Below are 23,772 nucleotides of genomic sequence, written 5' to 3' on the forward strand. Positions count from 1 at the left end.
GCGTAAGCAGTAAAGATGCAGGTTTCAGTGTTTATATTTTTTCAAAAAGTATGTGTTTCCCTGAAAGCAAAAAAACTTAAGATCTTTCTAACTTGCAAATGTAAATGGTCAGTAATCATTGATTGAAATGGCTTTGTGCAGTCAGATGGTGCACAAATAAATGAATTGTGGAGGGCAAGCTGTCCAAGGGGAAAGGAAGCGGGAATGCTGCATCCAAACTCAGATCCCAGATACATCATAGCTTTGGAAATCTATCAAAGTGGTTTATTTAAATAAGCTACAGAAAGTCCTAACTCTCACAGCATGCTCCTCAACCGGGGAGCTTAGAGGTCTGCTCAGTCGCAAGCTGTTCCTTGGTCCCTGACTTGGCTTGTCTATAATTTGAATTGCTTGCATCACTGCCAAAAAAGTTACTTTGGTTCATTGGAATTACCATGCCCAGCTGCTCTGAACCTTATCCCCATGTTCAGTGACTGTTGCACTGCCAAGGAAGCCATATGAACCTGTAATGGAGCCAGACAGCTTGCTGAAGTCTCTTCTACCACGAATCATGGGTGGTAACGAGAGTTATTTGTGCACCTTCCTGTGTGAACAGTAATGCTTTCGAATCAACACTATACACCCTTCTAGGAACGTAGACAGCATTCATCCCCATAGCATCCAAGCAGACAGTCAGTCAGCATCACCTAGAAATTCCTGCAGATGGGAGCAGTGTGTTTTGTGCTAGAAATGTCTCCGCTGTGCAGCGTAGTGCAGTACGAAGATCCTCAAGCTAGCCTGAAAACTGGAAGCAGCATGAATTCCAGTTATGCTTTCCTGGGAGTGTAACTTTACCAATGTATTGTGCCTGAGCCAGCTGGCCCTGCTCAGAGTCAAGGTTCCCTACAGGATCACAGCTTCTTGCTAATGCGGCCTTGCTGCTTTGAAGCTTGGCGGCGTTGTTTCCATATCATGTTGGTTGGGCAGAGCGTGTCCGCAGTCGTAGCTTGTCTGCGTGTTCCTATCCCCTCCATATGTTGTCAGTGTGCCTGTTGAAAATCCAGCCATTGTGCTGGGCAGTAGCAGTCATGAGAAGCTGCCTTGCAAGTGATCAGAAAGCTGACAGGAGTAAAATTTTCAGCACAAGCTATATGATTTAGGAGTGCAAGCCAGCAGCCTTTTTACTTGAGCTCTAGGGAAGCTTGCCTTTGTGAAAAACAACAACAAAACATCTGAATGGACAGAACTAGTAAAGTATACCTGACTGATTGTAAGGGGCTGCATGAAATTTTTGTGTGATCCTTATGTTTAGGGGACAGGCGCTTTAATTATACTCTTCAAATGTGTATGTAAATATTGCAGGAGTACTCCAATGAGAGACTGAAGAAGACAAATGAGATGCTTCGAGGCATTAAGCTCCTTAAACTCTATGCTTGGGAACACATCTTTCACAGCAGTGTAGAGGAAACCAGACAAAAAGAAATGACTAGCCTCAAGTCTTTTGCCCTTTATACCTCCATATCCAGTAAGTCTTTTCCTTCGTTCTAATCCACTGTTCAGCTGAAGTCCTACTGCATTATTAGCTACTAATGAATTTACCATTTCTCTGTTGAGATTGTTTCAGTTGCTTTAGGCTCTGATCCGTACTCCTTGCTTTCCATTTAGTCAGACTTTCCATTTAATTCAGTAGAATTTTGCCTGTATGGGAAATACGCCTAAAAGAGAAAGTCAAGATTAATGCTTCATAGCATTAACTTTTCTGGAGAAAAGCTTTTAAGGGACAAGTGTTTCGCAGGCTACCTTCAGCCAGCAATATTCTCCTCTATAACATAGCATTCAGGAAAAAGCCTTTGTTGATATTTCTCTCCCCCCTCCACATTTTGCACAATGAGTGTATCGTAACATGTGACAGGAATTGTCTTTGCATTGAAGGTCCAACAGATGGTACTTACGCTTTCTTACTCAAAACTTTGATTTCTTATAAAAAGAAGTGATTCTTAAGACCATTTCTATATCCTGGAAAGGACAAATAGGAGAATCCTGGCAATTTCATCATTCCATATCCAGATTCTTTTGTCTCATGTTATCTTTCAAGCTTCTTTAAGGCATTTATCATCCTTTTAAAAAGACCTAGGGCCAATTGAACTCTGTATTTGAGGATATCATATGTAACATCTATATAATTACTACTGTAATACTTTAGAAATAATTAGTAAAGTCATACTGAAGAATGCTGTTCATATAATCTGTGAGATATTAATGAAGCGGAAACTTTTAGTGAGTATTCAAATGCCACAAGTGACCTGTACAAATACCTTCTAGACTAACAAGGAAGACTACGCCTTAGGAAAATAACTTCCAGTCTGGTTAGTATTATTTGATTTCATTCGCCCAAGAGACGTGCGGCTGACTTTCTTCCCTGCCGAATGATCACATAGGTAATGCACTCTGGGGGAAAGATCCTGATCCCACTGAATTTAACTGAAATTAAGCTGAGGTTTACCTTGACTTCTGAGACCAGAATTCCTCTCTGGGGATCCTGAGCTCTCTGTGCTTCGAGAGTAGTTTCCATTTTGACATAAAATGGAGTTTCGCTGGAGTGGATTGTGTGACCGGAAACTCCATCCTACACCCAGATCAACACAGATGGGCTCCCGGTGTTTGCACTGCTTCATGTGGCATTAAAATCTATTTATAGTCAGAGACGCAGGTTCAGCTGTAGTACTGAAGGAGCTGTGGAGGCTTATTTGATTTTAAATCCTCACAGTATCATTTGTAACAGCTAGGAAAAGGTGTATTCATCCCAAGAGTGTACTGACTATTCTGTAAAGAAATAGTGACATAAATAAGAACACGTATTATTAAAAAAAATTCTAAATATTTACTGATGTTCTTGAAACAGTGTTTGCATTTGCATTCTTGTTTTGTACTATGTGTGATATTTATGCGTGTGTAAGACACAGTAGATCAGTTTCTCAGCTGGGGTAAACCATTGCAGCTTTTTTATGTTGATGTTGCATATCATTTTGGCTTAGAAGTTGTCCCTATAGTTTCAGCCTAGGAGTTCCTTACGCCCTCAGTCTTCAATAGAAATTCACTGATCTATACAAACTTGCACTTTAGCAGACTAAAAAGGGAACATAAATATAGCAGAACTTGCCTTTTTTCTTACCATAAGTATAAATAGAATAACAGGTATAATCAGCACAAAGTGTGTTTGCTAATATTATAGTGAACATATGATTTCTTTTTTTTTTTTTTAAGAAAGAAAAAAAAGAATGGAAAAGGCTGGAGATGACCAAGATTTTATGTATTACTGATCAAGAGGAAGGCAGACACTTCCTAGAATAATAAGAAAGCAGAAATGAGATTTTTATATATACTTTTTTTAACATACAGTTTTGAATAGACTCTGGAATTCTTTTCTAAATACACTTAGCTATTAACATGAGTGAAAGAATGTGGTTGGAGCTACTTCTATTCATGAGGAATAGATTAACATTGGATTACAGAAAATATACCTACAAGTTTCAGAGCAGTGTTGGCTAGACCACAAGAAAATTCCATTTCAAGACTGCATGGCAATTGAATCTCATCTGCCTCGCCCCTGTGCTGGGATACAGTTTGTACATATATGGAATTGTTCATACGTACTAAAAGAGCTATTATAGAAATTAGCTCGTCCTATAATTTTAATGAAATGTACCCACCAGAATCAAAGCTGGGTTGCAAAGTTGGTAGTGACACCTTTTGAATTTCAGCAGTGAATTCTTTAACTGCAGCAAAGAAGATTCCTGTGCAATATTTTTCATACTGATTAGTAAGGTTACCCTATGTTTGGTTTTACAGGATTTATTGTAGATTATATGTTCAGGAAAGACAGAGAAAGAAAGGAGTGGTTTTCCTATTTCTATGAATTTTTGGCTAATCTGTCATAAGCAAAGTAACTCCAGACTTTCTCACAGGAAAATAACAGTAGTTACTATCCTAAAATACGCAGAAATGACTGAAAATGTTTTTACCAGTTTTCAGTCTGCCTTTTTCCAGTAACGAAGTACTTCTGGCTGATTCTAATTAAACCAAAAGTCTTAGCTGCAAAATAGATTTATTTTAGAAAACATTTTATTATTCTGTACACTTGCATAATTGAAAAAATAAAAATAAAAATAAATAAATTAAAAATAAATAAAAAAAATAAAATAAAAAAACCACCAACAACAAAAACCAACCAAATTCCAGTGGTTCAATAAGCTCTTATTGGTTTGCTTGAAATAAGATGTTTGAAGTGAAGTCCTTGGCTGTACTTGTGATCTCACATAATAGCAAAATTCAGATTGACTTCCTGGGAGCCACCAAGTGACCCTAGTTGTCTTAACTGCAGCCAGCTTTACCAGCCCTACAGTATATTTAATATATCCAGCTTCATAGACAGCAGAAGAGCAGGATCCATCTCTAGGAAGCTTATCAGCTTTACTAGATTCCCTCATCAGATGCATTCGTAATAGCAAACTCAGGTACTGTCACAGTCTCAAAGGCAAATTGCAAATTTAACAGAATTAAGTCCATAGTTGCAGGCAGCAAGTTTCCCTTTTTTCAAACTTTCTGTGCCATAACTACCTCAAGTTTATACAAAGTGTGAAAACTGGGCAGGGAGTAGAATCATTAGGAGCAATGAGAGTCTGAACAGAAGCTGCTTTGTATTCCAACACAGACAAGAACATTTTCCTCAGAAAAATATTTTTTTTGCTCTAGGGTGAGGAGTAAACTATGAATTTCTAGGCTTTAATACATAGTAATCTTTTAAAGGCTAAGCTTTTATTTTGGAATTATATACAAAAACATACCTATATTTTCAAATACTCCCCTCTGTCAAGGAATTAGAGCTACATGAAATAACACAGCTGTTTTATTTAAGCTTGAGTACGGAGTTTACAAGTATGTTATAGGATTCATTAAAGCTTCTAAATGTAGGAAAAAGGAACACCTGAGAGTATGTTAAGTTCTTCAGGGAGTTTATGCCCAGAAAAGAATGGCCAAACAGTCAACCAGAAGTATTTGTGGGTCAAATGATGACACTCCACTTCAGATGAAGTAACTGGGGAGTGCTTTTACTGAACATTGGCTATACCTGGTAAGAAAAAAGGACAGGCATAGTTTAAACAAAAAAGAAGCTGCTAGCCTCTTTCTTCTGTTACATGTGTACTAATCTTTTAATTCTATTTTCGCTATAGATTCTATATTTTTTCTCTGTATTGTTTACTTCATGAAATGAGCAAAGGTCAAAATGAAAGGGTGATGATTAAATAATATCCTTAGGTTGCGACAGAGGGGACAGACGTGTCGGGTAAGATCGTAGCTCTGGTTCTGACTCAAGCTCCCAGATGGATAACTGGTTATTATTTCATTCTTAACCCATATTCTTGCCCGATCTAAGAGAGACCCCAATACAGAAATGGTATTTGCTTGCTTCTCCCCATCTATCTGTCTGATAACCTCTGAATGCTGTAATGTATGAGTTGCTATAGTGAGGGAATCCAGGGTACCAAGACAGACACTGCTCAAGGTCAGGGAGGAAACTGGTTCATTGTTTGCATTTTAATAACTCAAGGCCCCGCTGAAATCAAAGCTCTTCCACATTTAGGTACCGTTAGAACCTGTATCAGGCTCCTGAGGGCATCCACAAAGTAGCCAAGCCTGACAAAGCAGGAGAAATGATGAGTAAATCCTCCATAAGAGTAAACTAAGTCAATGATACAGTGCAGGGTTGCCAATCTTTCCTTACCCTTTGAACTGCATCCTGAAACCTGAGGGGGCCACAAAGCCCTGTACCTCAGAGGTGGTGCCCCAGAAGTAGGTCACAACTCGACGTACGCGCCAGTGGATCTCCCAGGAGGTCGTGCCGCTGGGCTGCGGGATGGGGCAGAGCCAGGCGTGCGCCAGCCTGCGGGGCAGCCCCCGCGCTATGGCCTGTGCAGCCTCTGCGGGGTCTCCTTTCCTCTCACTGCCGGGTACTCGAGTCGCTCACCAGCCCTTGTACCAGCTTGGCCTTTCTGCCCGTCGTGAGACGGAGACCTGCAGCGTCCCTTGCCTGAACTGCATGTGAGCTGACCACAGCTCAAAACCAGTAGATTAGTCATCAGCCACTGCTGGGTTCTGTCTGTTCTGATGGCGTGAAGTAAACTGTAGGCATTTTAAAACAACATACTGATGTGTGTAGATAGTTGCGCATTTTTCCTATCTTAAGCATAGAAAATACCATTGTAACCCAGTACTAGTAGTATTTTAACATTTAGCATGTCTGAATGGAAATTGTTTCTAAATGTTCCTACGTGTTTTCCTTCACAGTCTTTATGAATGCAGCAATACCAATTGCAGCTGTACTTATAGTAAGTATGGACTTTTCTAAGTAGTGTTAATTACAACTGCATTTTCAAGTGTAAGTGATGTGGAAATGAGGAAGGAGGAGGACAGGATGCAAACCTGCTACACAGTTGCAATTCCTCTGGGAGAGAATGGAAAATGCCCACTTGTCATCTGTGACCAGAAGCAGCCCGGAGTATGCAGCACTCCCCCAAACTGTTAAGAGTATAAATTAAGATTCTGTAAATTAAATGCTTATGAAATATGAAGTCTTTGTGCATTTCCTTCTTTATAACAAAACACTGATGACGATGTCTCTCTCTTTGTAGACATTTGTGGTCCATGCTCATCTGACAAGAAAGGCTGACTTCTCCCCATCCGTGGCATTTGCCTCCATCTCCTTGTTTCATATTCTTGTGTCTCCCTTGTTCCTGCTCTCCAGTGTGGTTAGGTCCACTGTCAAAGCATTAGTAAGGTGAGAACTGTAAAATTAATGTCTTTGCTACCACCTCTCCAACTTTTGAGAATGTGTCTATTGCTCATTTTCTAATTGTAAGTTTAGAAATAATGTGGTGATTATTTATCCGTTGTTGTTATAAATTGCTTCCCAACTTTTTACCTTGCATGGTTTCCTTTGTTGTAGCATGAGGGCCAAATTCTTTGCTGATACAGTTGTCACAAGCAACATTTTGTGGTCCACGGCTAGTACTTCATTGTGTAGAATGGGTTGAGCTATATTGGTACTGCATGCAACGTATCTGTGGTAACAAGAAAGGAAGTGAAAACTTACTGAAGATTTAGTTTTGTAAATTACCCAAATGTCTCCCTCCATCAAGCACGTAGAAGGGAAAAAGAAGAAGAAAAACACATTGAAAAACACAGAAGCACGTGTGTTTCAGCGTGTATCTCTTGGGCTATGCTCAGCCTCTGGCCCTCTGCCTGAGAGGTTGCCTGTTGATGGAGAGTTAGACTTAAGCAAATAAACAAGCAAACCTCCATAAAAATCAATGTTAAGTGTGAGAGTAAGTTAATGACTAAATGTCTACTGCAGACTTGATGAATTTTTACTTTCTTATGAATGTGTTAGTCTGAGTGTTCAAAAACTGAAACAACAACCAGTAGAACTGCTGTTTCACTGGGAGTTTGAGCATCAACAGATTTGTGTAAAAACCTCTTAATGCTTTTCATATGCAGTGTAACTCTACCTGACTGATAGGGGAGGAAGAGAGATTTTGGGCTTCTTGCTTTATTAGGACCTCTTTGTGACCTCCAATATAGCTGTCTTAAGAGCTTGTCTAAACTATGGGGCAGATACTGGACACCAGCCCTTGCTTAATTGCCTTTGTATTGCTTTGGAGATGGAAAGGAGACTACAGCAGGAGGCTGAGATTGCCCTCACTGCTTTGAAATTCCCTGACAGTGCAAAGTCACAGCTGTGTCCTCTCTCCTAACCAGTGTGAAATTTGAGAGTGTCAGCAGCTGGCAAGAAATCTTTTGCAGCCACTATGGTAGTCCCTAGAGTCATGGCAAATTGTCGTGCTAAGATTGCAGCCAGCAAAGTATCTGGGGGCCCACAGTGGCATTGGTAATGGGCATTTATTTTGGCTTGTCTAAGGATTTCTTTGTAAATGACTTGTGTGCCTGTTAACGCTGCAGGAACAATTCTAAAGCAGTTAGTATCAACCATGTATTGATTGTTGCTAGCCAGGAGTTCTTCATGAGTTATTCTGTAGTTATCTTCTTGTTAGCAGGCTATTGCCTTGCTATTTGGAGTGCAGAAAGGAATCCCCCAGTTCAAACTTGGTGACAAAGTTGGCGTGATCCTCGTCTGCCTGGCTGTATCACGGTAACCCAAGTCGTGTTCCCGAGTGCATTGCTCCATAGTGCTGCTGGTGCTACTCTAGGTGTCTCTTCTGAGTACCCCATCCTTTAGTGCAATATTTTGGAAGCATGTGCCAGGTATTTTCAACCCATGCAAACACATGCTTGCTCAAATAGTTTGGTAAATGTGAAAAAGCAGACAGTTATTAGAAAGCTGTGTTCACGTCAAGTGAGCACAACTAATGTTTACTTGCTCTAACTGTGTCCTGCTGTTGCACCTTTCTGCTAATAAGTAGCTGATCAGTAAGATCAGCTAAAGGTAACGTAATAAACCTTGATAAAGTTGTACTTCAGCTTTCTTTAGGCCGAGATATTCTAATTGGTTTTAGCAAGTGTATAAGGCAGCTTCTCCTGCAGAGATAGAAAGGAACTAAGTGAAGCAGAGGATGATCCAGCAGTGAAACCAGCACGTAAAGGATACTAAGAGGGTGCTACTGGCTTTGCCTCTCAGGCGCTTCACAACCGCTGCTCTGTTAATATGGGCTACAGTCTCTGATGCCAGATGCTATTAAGGACAATAATCTCCACAAATAAACTTGTCAGTATCTCTAATCATTACACATGTGCCCAGTTGCAAAGCACCTCTGTGGATTGTCATTGACACTATCAGAACAACTGTGCCGTTGATTCCAATGGTAAAACAGATTTAAAGGTTCTGTTCCACACAGAGTCCCTGCAAACTTTCCAAGTTATGGGGCTAGGGTGTTTGCTTCTGAGAAGGGGCAACAGGTGAAAGTCTTTAGGAAGCTGAGAAATTCTGTTATCTCTTTGAAAAGGTTTTTTTTTTTTAAAAGTGTAGAGTGTTTGTGCCATTGAAAATTAAAACTGAGCAGCCAATTGATGTATTTCTTAAATGTGAGGTCCTCAAGGACAAAGGGTACAGTGTACAATTTTCCATCAGCAAAGGTCAAGTAGCAAGAGTGGCATTATGTATCTTACCGGGTTTAATATGAAACCACTTTTTCAGTCAGCTGTGCAAATAACCATGTTTTAAATCAATACGTCTGTTCTGTGGCTTAAAAATAAGCTCCCCTGTGGAGATATTGGAATACTAGTGAAACTGCGATGTCAATGAGAGCTCTGCAGAGAATGTACTCTTTTTTTATTCTTTAAGAGTGTAGAACGGTGTGGCATCCTGAAATATGAGTTGCTGCCTCTAACAGAAGATTTCCTGACAGCTATACTTTGTTTCCTCAGTAATTGCCACAGGAGCATCAATTCCAGAATTAAGCAGAGCACTGGGCAGAGGGCTTGCAGGAGAAGTCTTGGCACTTAGAGGACAGCCACCTTGATACACAACCAGAGAGCAGAGAGCAAAAATCAAACTGTTGAATGGCTTAATAGAGACATGGTCTTGTTTGGGTATGCATGGCCCAAGAACATGTTTGCTGCCTTCTCTTCCTCCCCCTCTAGGCCCTGGAGCAGATACATAGGGGACTTCTCGATCTGCTCTTTATACTTTCAGAGCAATTATTCAAATGTCAATGTAATTTTCCTATAGAGAATGTAGGTGCAGCTGCATACCAACTCCATATAGGCAGCATCTAAACCATCATTTGGTCCCTTTAAAGACATTTTAAATGTTCTTTTAAACATCTGGTTCACTGAACAACAAAGGGAAGATCATTCCTAGCCCAGTTTTCCAGAGCTTTGTGCAAATAGATATCTCTAGTGATGGGTCTTCTAATTTCTTCCTTTGAGATAACAGACCTTCCCATTACGGAATTTTGGTCCGACATTGAGCCTGAATTAGTTATTACTCCTTTTGTCCCTTCCCAAATAGTTATTCTCCCCCTTTTCAATTGCTTAGATTGTAGTACCTGCTCTAGCTAAATTCACCCCACTATATATCTCTTAGTCCTCAGCTGCCATTAGCAAGTGCGCAGGTTGACAGCAAAACCGTAGAACCCGTTCTTTCCAAGGGAGTCCCCAGGTGGCTTTGATCTCTACTTGCAGGACAAGTGCTACGTGTACAGGGAGTCTGCCTTAGGCAGTCCTGGCCTGCCTTGGTCCAAGCACTGTTTTGGCACCGGTGGGGTATCTCATGAGGTTCTTAGGGGAAACTAAGTCTCCTTCTGAAGAAGAAATCCCTGGCAGTGGAATGCAAAAGAAATGCTGGGGGTTTTATTTTTATTTTTTAAGATTTGCATACTAACAGATAGCTGCATATCACTATGCTATAGTGGCATCATTTGCCTCTTTCTCCCCAATTAGCCTAAGGCTAAGTATTGAAATAATTTTTTTCAGTCCTTGTCCATAAATTCATTTTTAGAAACTTAAGGCCTTCTGTCACTTTGTCACGTTGGAGACTGATAGTTAACTTATTTCCAGCTAATTGAGGCCCTTTGATGTTGAGTTCATGATTGAATCCACTTCCTTTACAAATTTCATTTGCTGTCCCTGTGAGTAGATTAGACATACATTTTATAAAGTCAGGTACAGAGATAAAATTTATTTCATCTGTTAAATGTCATAATAAAGGCACATTATCTCTTAGTTAACTAAATCTTAAGCAGCTTGTGAAGATTTTACGCTTTCTCCTTTGTTGCTGGTTGCCAGGATTCCTTTTATATCTCATCTGTTGAACGCTGTTCTGTTAAGTTATATTCCTTTATCATGTTACCTCATACACTTCATATTTCATCATAGCTGGTTGAACGTAGCTCATGGTGTACGGATTTTCAGACTGCTAGTGTTCATAAGACTGATCAGGAGAACTGACTGTGCAACACTTCAGTAACATAAATGACATTAATTCTACTTCAGCGTGTGGCTTCAAAACGAGCTACTGTTGTAGCTGCTCTGCATCCCATGAAATGCCTGAAAAAATCTTTTCTGTAATCTCTCTGGTGGTGTCGGAAAAGACAAGAATTGAGAAGCATCTGCACAAACCATTAAAATATCATAGCTGTTAATAGACAACAGGGCAGGTTTTGTCAACGTCCTCGCAGTAACTTCTCATTGCACATTTTCATAGCCTGTAACAAAATGAAAACAAACAAACTATGCAGCGGACAGTGGTTGAAATACTAAAAGGGATGCTCTGTGGTAAACATTGCAGTGAACTAAAGTTTTGCATTCCAGGTTGAGGTATGTTTCTGTTTTTTTCCCTTTCAGTGTGCAGAAACTGAGTGAGTTCCTGTCAAGTGAAGAAATTGGAGAAGAGCATGATAAATCTTCAGAGCTAAGAAGTGCAGATAATCACAGCAAATACCAGGCAGTGGTGAGTAATGCTGTTTAATTGAAGGTGAAGTGGCTGGAGTAATTTGTACCCGGAATAAATATTTTACTTTTCCGTTTCCTACTGATTATTTCTTGCAATTGCAAAAACTCTTTTTAATAGCCAGGACTATATAGGTCATAACATGGTTGCCTGTGTTTAGGACATTTTGCTGGTGCTGCCACCAATTACTGCTTATTTCTGTCTTTCTGATTTTGCACAGCCACTCAAAGTTGTTAACCGCAAGAGGCCTGCCAGGGAGGACTGGAACAATTACAGCTCTCACATGAGAAGACCCATTAACATCACAGAAGCAGATGATTTTTGTGTAAAGGTGATATGAAGGTCACTCTAATAACACTGTTACTATAGCTCACTAATAGTCACTTTTGTATTCTGGTGGCAGTTTGTGCTCATGTCGGAGATTAACCTCCACCTTTCTTTCCTATGTCTTCCATTTTAAGAGTTGACTACTGACCTCTATGTTGTGATTAGCTCTGTATATCCCTCTAGATTTCACTCAGCAATTTTCTATTTATTTGAAGTGTTTAAGTCATTAGCCCTATTCTCATGACAAAAATTTCCAAGAACAGCCCAGGTTGGAAGGAACCTCGAAAGATCATCTGGTCCAACCTTTTATGTATGCCAGACTCTTTCTTCCATTTCCAAAGCCTGTACAGAAAAATGGTATGAAGAAAATTTAAAAGAATTTGGTTTAGACATTCCTAAAATAATCTTGTCGTGGGTCTTCCCTTCCTCTTTTGGAATTCCTAGTAGCCTTTCAAGATGAAGTTAAAAACTCACCCCCAAAGACGTAACTTCTTTGAAGAAAAAATTAAAATTACCCATACCGCTTTGAAGACTGATGCTCTTGATTTGCTATAGAAATGGCCAGAAGTAATAAAAATCCTGATGGTTGTTATAGTGATGATGCTGTTCATTTAGGAAGTCTGCTATTACATTTGCATTTCCAGCACAAGAGGATGAATAATTCAGTTTCATGGGACTAAGTAGGACAACTGGTAGAGCTTTCAGGTTTTTTTTTAGAGGCTGTCATCTGACATGCTGCTTTGGTGCAGAATCCTTCTTGAACAGACTAACGGGAAAGACAGATATTGGAGAGAAGGTTTTGGGTGGGATGTTGGATCAAAAGACAGCCTGAGTGACAACAAAGGAGTTTGTCACAAAGGAGAGGCCAGAGCAGTAACCTCTGTAAGGACAGTATCTATAAGGTCCTGAACAGAAAGCCAGGACCAGCTATAATCTTTGGCTCCATCTGCTGACATCATTGCCACCGGCGGCACCTGGGTCAGGGAACTTTTGCACTTACTAAGTACTGTCTGTCTGCAGCTCGTTGCCTGCGAAGGGGCATTTTTTGAGAGAGGATCCTCTGGCTGCCGTCAGTAATCTAGAGGGAGGAACACTGCACTTTCTTTTGCTCATTTTTTCAGGTTGTTTCCCAAGATAAGAGTATTGCTTTTTTTCTCCAGGGTAGGATAAGTGTCCCATTCCACCCTTCTCAGAACAAAAAATGTTGTACCTTGCATTGCTGAAAGGCTTTGAAGGCTTCAGTGGCTCTGAAAAAGTGAGAGAAGAGAGTCCTGTATAAATACAGGCCTTTTAAAATTGTCTCCTGTTTCCTATTTTTCACAGTATCCATGGAAATCTCCTCCATTTAAAAGTCCTGAACAGGCTTTGTTTCTTGTTTTTAATCTTTTTCAGTGAAAAGATTTTTGTATCTAGCAAAGCCTAGGTTATCTGAGAATCATATCAGAAATACAAAGGAAAATACTGTAATAGGCAGCAACATCTAATTTCTGGGGAAAGTTCTGCAAATCTGCTTGGAATTTGGACGGTGTAATTGCTGTATATGCTGCAGTGTGTCTAGAGCGACATTCAGTGCTCCGCAGAGAGCAAACCGTGACCCTGTGTATCATTTAATTGTGCCGTAATCATTTCACTTATTTCATGTGCCCACTTTACAAATAACAAAACAAAAGAAACCCTAGAGAGCAACTTCTTTTTCCTCAGGAATTTTCCATAATTTTCTGATTCTTGCGCTTGCTTGAGTTCAGAGTTTCTTGCACGTCAGAATACAGCCCTTTACAAAACCAGTCACTTGAAGATCTGTTTCCTGCATTGAGCAAAGGTTAACTTTGTTCCTGTGTTCAGTGTAATGAAAACAGAAGTGTCTCTGATGTTGAAAAAAGAAGTCAGCTCTAAAGCTGGTTTTCTGTTTCTTATTTCTCTCCATCCTGGCATAGATCACAAATGGATTTTTCACTTGGACACCTGAAGGTCCTCCAGCGTTGTCCAACATTGATATCCGAATCCCCCAAGGTACAAAGTGACATCAGATATACACAATAAGATGTTTTTCCATGAGCATTTGGTAAATCACAAGCTTATATGTATCTTCCTCTCTCATAGGTCAGCTAACTATGATTGTAGGACAGGTTGGCTGCGGTAAGTCATCTCTCTTGCTAGCCACACTTGGTGAAATGCAGAAGATCTCTGGGAACATATTCTGGAGCAGGTAGTACTATTTAAAAAGTCAAGCTTGAATTGAGTAGTAATGCAGAAAAAAGCCAAAATCTATCCTGGGAACCTGTTTGTGGAGTCAGGGATTTTGTAGGTGTACAGTCAAGATAGAAACCATACCCTAAGTGGTAGGGGAGCATATCAGAAAGAAACCCTAGCCAGGATCAAGTAAGCTATCTATTCCATTAATAGGAATAGGTAACTATACTTGGGGATTCTGCACTCCAGCAATATAATCTGAGTGAAATTGTAACTAATTTGGAATCAGAATTAATTAGCTTGAGGTGTTGTGCTGCTACAGAATGGCATTTGTACTTTCAGGCCTGAGCTTGTGTCTTTGAATGAAACTACAAGGTGGTACCAGCTGACCAGGAGCGGTTCCTGGCTGTGCTTTTAGATGTGTGCTCCATCCCAGCACTAGTCTAGTGCCTGAGAAATTGAAGAATTTTTTTATAAGTGGCAGTGACCTCAGGGTACTCCCCCAGTGCATCCTGCCTGATTTGGCAAGAGGGAGATAGTCGTGTCCTTCCCTCCTTTCCAAAGGGGACACAGCAGCTGCACTCTGACAGCCAGTTATAGATTATACTTGTGTCTAACTTTTGTACTGGCCATGAAGGGAGGAAAAAAAAATGCTACCAAACTCCAACAGCTCTGCTGTTAGGGCTTGGTGTCTTGGCCCTCAAACTAAATGACAGGTGGTATAATATATTGCAACTCCTGTATGTGGTTTCCAGTAAATTACCCTGTCTGATCAATGTGTGTAAACATTTTTGGCTTGTTTATTTTACAGTACTAGACTTCCTAGTCATACAGACTACACTTTGTCTTTTGGGATACAATTATTTGTAGGTAAAGCTTGATAAATTGCAGAAGAACGTAGAGAAACAATTAATTATATTTCCAGCTGATTGGGAATGAAGGAACAACGGTGCAACTGTACGTCAAATCCACGCACTCTGATGGACAGAGGGTCATTGTTACCCAGTGGATTGTGCACTGATTTTGTGAAACAATTCTCACAAATTCCTTGAGTGTTTGTAGAGAGATATTATTTATATCCAGCCTTCATGCATAAGCCAGTCACGCTACCCACCCAGAATTGCACATGCTTTAATAGTAATAGTACAAGGAAGGAAGGTTCCCTATTTTACAGGTAGGGAAAATGGAACATAGGAAGGTGACTCTTTCAGCTGGTGAGGGAGACAAGAACAGCAGCCAAAGTTCCAGAATGTGGTAATCTATCCATTAAAACATACTTCCCTAAGCAGAAAATCAGAGTGTGGTGAGGAACCATACAGAGTCCCTGCAGCCTTATTAGGTAAACTAATTTCATTTCAGCAAGGCTGTAATTTTTTACAGATGACATAACATGATTAAGAAGTGTAATTTGAATGTCTGATGCTAAACTAAAACAGACGACATGGTGGTTCTGATCAGACTGTGTTTTTAAATAGCACTTGTTTAGAAGTATGTACTTCACAACAGTGTAAAGGTCAGAACTGGTTTTCATGTCTTCTATATGTGCCAAAGTATCACAAGGTAAAATTCAGTTGTTATCACATTTGCTTTGCTATCTGTCAGATATGTCAGAAAGGGGCTTGTGGCTGAAACAATCTGAGCACTGTAAGTACTGGCTGCACTAGGACAGATTATGTTTTGTCTCATCTTTCAGAGCTGCTACCATGTGCACTGGTCTATTCAGAATGATGGATGCAGTCAGTGTAGGCTGCACACCTGTGTTGTAAAACTATCAGATGAAAGCTCCGTTAATTTGATAAGAAAATACTAATGCCTGAGTAGGTACATGCAACATTATCCCAGGTTCAAGGAGAGCAGTCTTATCAAGTAATCACCAGAGCTCGTAGCCTTAGCTCAGGCAATAAAATGTGTCACCAAAATCAGTAAGATCCTTGTTACAGCCCTTGCTTTGGGATGGGACGAATGCTTGGCTTCAGTCATTCACATTACAGAGTAGTCCTGAATGATTTCATTCCAAATTTCCTTCCCCTTCCCTTCCTCCAAGGTCACAGCTATGAAGATGAAGGATACATCCTGCTGACATGTCACTCAGTGCTCAGAAAATATGGATTCTATTCTTGGCCCTTCCCTTGGTCTGATGGATAACCTTGCACAAGTCATTTCCCTCCTCTGTGCCTCCATGCTCTATTGATAAAAGAGGATTAACTGCACATCATCTTTATTTGCTTCCTATAAAAATTATTTGTTTCAAAACCTTAAAGAGAAATTTAATTTATTCCTGGGCTAGGAATCGGCTAATTAGAAGTGAGCACTAGCTCATTTGTGATTTTATTTTGTTGTTTGTATTACAGTGTGTGCCTGGAAGATCCAGCTCAGATTACTTCCCTCTTGTCCAAACCAGGCTGAGAGCATCTCAGCATAAATATTTTATAATATGGTTAGAGATTAACAAAATGTAGAGAAATCATTATTGAGATTCTGAACAGATGGTAAATAGTATTGATTTGACTGGTTATTGAGTAAATAATTCTAGTATATGCCATGCTAATTTCTTCTGGACAGTATCTCACTTTAGATAGTCACAGTTCAAGTCCAGGGAGCAGTTTATAGTATAAGTCTTTTTGGAGTAAATAATATCAGAAAATTGAGCTAAATGAGAAATAGTTTGCTCAAAATTATGTCATTTGTTTCTAAACAGGACATATATACTCCCATGTGAATCTAGAGTCCTTATAATGTGAAGGAATTGCTAGATTTGTTAAAGTTGTTAACAGTAGATTTTCTTCTACTCAATGTGGAGTTGGCTGTTTTCATCGAATGACAATATTTTTAAAATCATTTTGATGCCTAAAAAGTACATTGATTTTTATAAATATGTGTTTACTGGGGTTTTCAGAAACATCCAGGTACTTAATTTTATTTTATTTAAATTGGAAATAGAGATCTGAAGGCTTGAAAATTGCAATAGACACATATTTGCATCTTTAGACATCTATATGCCTTGCAAAATCAGATCTAGACCTCATTATCAAACATACATTGCATCGACATTTCAACACTGGTAGGAGATAAATGCATCCCTAATTGCCAGGAGTGTGCAGGGAAAGGAGGGATAAAACAAAGTCCAAGTGGGAAAAAGTGGGTTGAAAAGGCTGAGCTAAAACTCCGAATTGAGAATTAATTTTTTCCAGCTACAGAACAGAAACACAGATCAGGGAATGGATCTACCAATACTTGCATATGAAAATTGTGGCACCTGTGGCTGTATAGCAAAAGAACATCAGGACGTTGCTGTGCACTGCTGCACCTCACGTTACTCTGCGAATCATTCGTGCCCTGTGAGCACGGCGCTTTGCCCTGGTTTCTGAGCAGAAACGGGAGCAAAGCCGCACACCTGCAGTAAGCTCAGGTAAATCGTGCCAGCCGCGAGGGACCTGCCTGAGCTTTGCTTCCTGAGCTGCGCTGGCGCGTTATGAGAGCTGCGCAGCTTTCTGCCTGTCTCGCAGGCTGGCGTAGGAAAAGAGCACGGTGGAGAGGGAGTTGCTGTCGTGCACAAATACTACATGTTGCAAGTTACCAGGATGTTCCCCAGTCGAATGGATGCCTGGCCTTCTTCAGGGTGGTCCGTGAAGCAGGAACCAATGTTTGTTGTTCAGGGTCCTTGTGTTGTGCATGGAAGGGCTGGAAAAGATATTCCCTATTTCAGCCCCTTGATAGTTTTGGTAAAGAATGTGTTGCTACTTAATGATATGCAACAGGTTCCTGGGTTTTTGGAGAAGGTGCCGCTGAGGTCACACAGTCACTAATGACCAGTGAGGTCACTGGAGAAGCTTTGTTTGGTACGCTGATCTCTGGAATAAAGATACCAGTGGCGGGCGGGCTGGCTCTCTCAAATTCCACAGTGAATTGAATTTAGATACGGTCATTGCTTACTATGCATAAACTTTTTGGAAGTGTCTCAAACCAACCTTTTAAACTGCTGATAGAGTTTTCTTTCCTGTGTATTTATAAGCAAATGGTGTTAGCATAAAGTTAATGAGACTGTTCTCTTTAAAGCATGAAAAACTTTGTTCCTTCTTGATTTTGTTTATACCACTTGACACACAGATTTTTCATTCTTTTCAATGGAACTGAATTTAGCATCAGTAATAAGTATGGCCAGTCATCCTGTCAGAACAACTCTGTGAACATCTTGGTGTACGTTCAAAAATAGCAGAAACAAAACCTGTCCATCCCTCAGACCTGCCCACACTTGCTTATACAGGCACATCCCCCCAAGGATAGGGCTGATACAGAACGAAGCATGTTGCAAGTCAACTGAAGGTGGGATTTGGGGTTCAAACTAACCCGTTATATGCTGCAAAGGTGCAGTTACTGCCATGGAAAAATACAGTATCACAAATTATCAGTTTGTTTTCCCTGAAAGTGGCCTTTTTTTAATGAAACTGCATTCTTGTCACACTAGGACTTCTCAGTTCTGTTAGCACCTCCAGGACAGAGTGGAGGTGATTTTATTTGTTGAGTCAAATTAAATGTTTATAAGGAAAAAAAAACTGTCACCAAAGTTTTTTTGACTGCTAAAATCAAGTCAGTTTGTGTAGAAGCAACAGATGCTGCGCTGCAGCTCTGTGATAAATACTGTTTGCAGTCTGTGCACTAAGTGGAATTTAATAGTTTTTCTTTCTGGGGCAGATTGCCTGTGCTTACTTAAGTAAACAATCTTTGCTTTCTATTTCTGATGCAGCTGTACTTCTGACAGTGAGACGGGGGAAGATGTCAGGTATGGTATTGTATGCGATTATTGGTCTTCTTACTAAATTGATTGCAATAGAAGGAACCAAAGGTTTCTAAAAATCTATGCTTAAGATTTTCAGAGTCCGAATTCTCTGCACTGCATTAATTAGCTCAGGATACAATTTTGAAACCACCTACATGACTTATGAAAATAAGAGCTGGATTTCCTTTATGAAAGCATTGCCCTTCGGTGATTTTGAAAATCGTATCCTAACTTTCTTGTATGTCCTTGAAAATCCTTCTCTTAAAGTCTGAACCAGATTATTTCCTAATGCTACGCTTTAAAAAATAGTATCAAGTATTGCTTTAAAAGTGTCATTCAGTAAAGCAAATTCTCCCCATGACCTTTCTCTTCATTTTTTACATCCTGTCGTAAGTTTATTTTCTCACCTAGCATTCTTCAGGCACACACAAACTGAGAAGTGTGGGGAGCAGCAGATTAGTCCATCTGTTGGCAAGGGATCCTTGCACAGAAATCATTTTTACCTGATTAACATAGCTCAGCTTGGATTTTGGGAATATCTACCCAATCAACTGAGAGCAAAGCTTTCTGACACGGTTGTCATTTTAGTGTGGTGCACAAACCTCCAGAATGGTAAACCTCGTAAAAGTGACAAGCCTGTCCCTGCTGAAGTCAGTGAGAACTTGGTTACTGAAATCAGCAGAGGAAAAACGTCATATGGTGGCCCTTTTCTTGACTTATGCTAAACTATGTGTCGTCTTCTGACCAGGATATTTTCTTGGTTCTGTGACACACCAACTATTCTACTGCCTTTTCTTTAGATTTATCAGCCTTTTCTCTCCCATTTAACTTATTTCTCAGACTTGTTACCTGGTTGTCAGACTGAGTCCTCCAAAACTTGTGCTCCCATCTGTGTGTAGTATAAAGGGGAGTTTCATGTATCTAACGACTAAGCCTCATGGTAAAGGATACTTGGAAATCTCACAGCTCTTTCTGTATGAGAGAGACTGCGATTTGTGGGCCACGTTAATGTGAAACCATTTGAACGCATTAAGATACAAGAGAAATATGATCAGAATTAGACATTCACGTTTGTTATGGGGATGGACCGCAAACAGTGAGATAACATGCACAACAGTGGATGGCAAGTATATATACAGGCAAGTGTATTAAAAAGTAGGAAAGAATATTAGCCTGTATGAAACAATTACCTACATTATCATAGGTTCTGGGAACGTTGGGTAAGTGCTGTAGGAATATGTCTGGTGGTTTTGTTGCACTAGCATGCTATAGAACATTTTTGGTGTTCTCAGAACAGAGAGTATTTTGAGCCAAAGTCTTGTGAGGTCTTGAGCATTTGCTCATAGGTGTTGAATACTTTCTACAAAGTTGTTTAGTGCCTTTCAAAACTGAGGCTTTAACCATACCTTTTTTAGATCAATATCACATAGTACAGAATTTTAGCATACGTGAGTTTTATTTCTGTTATGCCGTCATTTTGTTGACTTTTTAATTATAGCATAGTGATAGTACTTTGAGGTATTATTTGCATTGTCTAAAATAATTTAATTTAAAAAAAAAAAACAAAAAACCCAAAACAAACCAACCAACAACTTTGTGTTTGTTTTCTGCAGCCCAGAGAAAGAATCTCCTGTTGACACGGAATTCAGGTACAACACTTTAAAAACTAATGGGAACCTGCAGAGGTCCCTCCCAGCCTCAGCCATTCTGTGGCTCTGTCAACATTCTTCACAAGTGGCGGCACTCAATGAGTTGTTCCTCCTTAGCAGGCAAATGGGTTGTCTCCATATGCAGCTACTGCAAGATTTACAAGTAAAAACAAGCAAGTGACCCTTGTAGTTTAATAACAGGAAAAAAATATGCTCCTGAATACTCAGGACTGGCAATATCAGAATATTCTATTGCCTACCGTCAGGCTGAAAATAATGGAAGCGTATTTTTTTGTTCATGCAGTAATAGTATAGGATAGTACAGTACACGTTTCTCTCATATCTGGAGAACATTTGATTTTGAATTATTGACTGATATTAGAAATTCATTAATTGTGCAAAATAATTAAGATAAAACTGTAGTCAGCAATCCAAAACACACAGGAAGGGCTTTGCAATGTATTATTTCCTCTACCATTATAATCATAACTCCATTGCATTTTCAGTGCATCTATTTTCTTTTTAAAATCACCAACATTTCAGACTTGGTAGGTTTATTAAGGCACTGAGATTCACGTATGAATGTCCCTTAACTAGTCTTATTTTCAGTGACCTTGAATGCATACTGAGCCCACTGGACGTAACAAAATGAAATGTGAAGATAGATTAATAACTCTAAACAAACAATTTGACAATGTTGCTTCTGATTCTAACTAATGATGAACAGGCTTGATCCTATATTATCAAAGCGCATAGTCTCCAGGGAGCTCAGGGAAGGGTTTCCCTATTTATTCTAATGGTGGATTTTGCTGTCTGCCTCTTTGTGATAATTAAGAGGCTATGGTCAGTCTGTCTCGTGTGATCATAGGAAAAAAATTATGCTCCGTTGATGAAAAGACATGTTTGTTTATGCAGTCCAGGGGTAGGAGGCAATTACTTCCACCTGCAGAATAAATTCCTCCTAAGTCTTTGTCTGCTAAGCCATTTGTTTGCATTCAGTCTTTTAAGTGTGAAACCTTAGGTAGGTTCGAGGCTTTTAAAGAAAGTGTTGCACACTCCGTTTCAGAATATTTTGTTCTCTGGATTTTTGGCCGCACGTTTCTCACAGTTCCAGTAAAAGTTTTGTTTAACTGCCTCTTTACTGTGAGAAGCACTGTAGACATGCCATGGATTTCTCATATGATCAAGCACTTGCAAGCTTTTTGCTTGTGTCAAAATATGATCTATATGTCATCCTAGTGTCAATTTGCAATTAAGATTAATTTAAGAGGGGTTTGCTAAATTATAAATCCGTAATGCATTTTGGCAAGCTCATTGCTTGTTCCCAAATTTCTTGCAGTGATTAATTCTCACTGATGGCCTAAAAGCAGAATGTGAGCCAAACGTGAATGGTATTCCCAGGCATTGTGCTGGTTCTCAGCATGGAGTGCATCTTACTGGCAGTGCCTGCGTCTTCACTGAACAAAAGAACGCTTTTTACAAAAGTTGTAAAAACATTTTCCTCAAAGCTTTGCTACTCTTTTTCAAACAATAAATTAGAAGTAACTTTTGAATCACATTGAGAATTAAGAGCAGCAAAGGCACAGTTTCAAGCAATGAAAAGGAGGGAAAGGGAATACATGTTCATCTTGGAATGCTCAGAGCAAGTTTTTTTTCTCAGTCATGGGGATGAGAATTTCATACTAATTGAAAAAATTATTCCCTCTTGAGGCACAACTGAATTAGATTTTTTTTTTCTTTTTTTTGTTTCTGTGTCATTTTCCGATAAAGAGAATTCATAAAACATAATTAAATTCTAATGAGCCATCAGACATTTGAACTTGGAAGCATGTTAGCAGGGTAGCGTAACTGTGTGTTCTTTCAGGTCATCAAAGAAAATTGGATCCTATAATGACTTCTAAGTAAGCTTGGTGAAAGCCTGAAAAAATGAGCAGGGCAAGTGACCTTAGCTCCTGATTAAAAAAAAGATAAAGGGCCTGGTGTATTTTGGCAGCTCGTGCTTTGAATTGCATTCAGGTCCAACTAGAAGAAGGCCGCTGGAGTGGCTGTTTAGCAGACAAAGGCTACGTTTGGGTGAGGGGTCCTGTCTTTTTATTGGATTAGCTGATATAGCTGGAAAGAGAACAGATATGCTTTCAGGTGTATGATCCCTCTTTTGGCCCTTTTCTGGAGAAATGGTGATATGCCAATGAGTTTTCCAACAGTATCAGTTGCTCTAATAAAAAATGTTGCCTTTCTCCCAGCTCTGCCTTACTGAGGTCCTTAGTGCACAACAGCCACAAAAGCACTACTACTTCACTAGCAGGCAGATACTTTTATTCTTAAATAGGAATAATAATAATTTCTATGGAATAAACTATGCACGGTGAGATCCTGTTGACCGTACCCTTCTGATGGTACATCATGGGGGCAGTTCCACAGGGGGAAATTTAGCAAATATTTTTTTGTCTGTGTTCTGTTTTCTTGTCTTTATAGACATAGAAAGATTTTACCCATGGCTACCCATTTACTTCATGACTCAAGTTCTCCTCCTAGAATGGGGAAAATAAATGTGTTGGGTGTGAGGGGGAATTGCCTTTGTGCATGTGTGGAGTTATTTTTTTTTAAACACCTTAAAAATATCTTTTTAGAACGTCCCTCCTGAAATGCGTTGCCTAACTAGTGATCTGCTATACATTTTTTTATTAGTCTATCCAAACAGAGCTGAAATTCAGTCTTTGCTAATTTTCTTCCTGCTATCCGCACTGCTCAAAAGGCAGCTTTACTGAGCTAGCACTCCAAAACCCACCTCACAGCAGAAAAAGAGGGAACAAACTGAAATTCAGTTAGGTGAACAATTTCGGTATTCTGTTGGAAAGTTAAGTCTTATGTATTTCCTTGATGGGAGAGCTATTGGTTGTCCTAAAGAATGAAAATGAGAGCGCATTTTTGAAGACTTATTACCAGTGTCTTCCTTCACAAGAAAATGATTTCCAAACCCGCCTACTGCACTGGTAAGCTGGCAACTCTGGTTTGTTTTTTTTTTTCCCCAGGAAAAGAGGATCGGTAGCATATGCATCACAGAAGCCTTGGTTGCTCAATGCCACGGTGGAAGAGAATATCACATTTGAAAGCCCTTTTAACAAACAGAGGTAACATTTCAGCACTGTTCCATACTTTACTCCCCTTTTCGCTAAATAATGGAGTTGCACAGGCCTCAGTTCACGCATGGGTCCCCATCTCCCTCTGGTAACAAACGTACTGCACCTGCCTGAACATGAGAAAAGACCGCGAGTTCTGACCATGTTTTTCCTGAAGGACGCAAGGGACAGAGGTCAGTCTCACTTGAACTTAAGCGTAGAAGTGTTTTCAATTCCCAGGACCGTGTTTGTGCAGCATGCAGTATT

The 23,772-nt window shown here is 39.8% G+C and overlaps 1 protein-coding gene across 2 annotated transcripts in view; it reads left to right on the forward strand.

Moving 5' to 3' along the window:
- Nucleotides 1–23,772, forward strand: part of ABCC8 (ATP binding cassette subfamily C member 8) — an 82,851-nt gene that overhangs the window by 29,976 nt on the left and 29,103 nt on the right. For both annotated transcript variants that reach the window (XM_082316958.1, XM_082316959.1), the window contains exons 10-19: nucleotides 1,342–1,504; nucleotides 6,325–6,365; nucleotides 6,669–6,814; nucleotides 11,338–11,443; nucleotides 11,664–11,774; nucleotides 13,705–13,780; nucleotides 13,871–13,976; nucleotides 18,705–18,740; nucleotides 20,351–20,386; nucleotides 23,419–23,517. In XM_082316958.1, the coding sequence (XP_082173084.1) occupies nucleotides 1,342–1,504; nucleotides 6,325–6,365; nucleotides 6,669–6,814; nucleotides 11,338–11,443; nucleotides 11,664–11,774; nucleotides 13,705–13,780; nucleotides 13,871–13,976; nucleotides 18,705–18,740; nucleotides 20,351–20,386; nucleotides 23,419–23,517 (920 nt within the window). The remainder of the gene's footprint in view (nucleotides 1–1,341; nucleotides 1,505–6,324; nucleotides 6,366–6,668; nucleotides 6,815–11,337; nucleotides 11,444–11,663; nucleotides 11,775–13,704; nucleotides 13,781–13,870; nucleotides 13,977–18,704; nucleotides 18,741–20,350; nucleotides 20,387–23,418; nucleotides 23,518–23,772) is intronic.

Source organism: Platalea leucorodia (genome assembly GCF_965183815.1).
Source record: "Platalea leucorodia genome assembly, chromosome: 7".
NCBI classification, from domain to species: Eukaryota; Metazoa; Chordata; class Aves; order Pelecaniformes; family Threskiornithidae; genus Platalea; species Platalea leucorodia.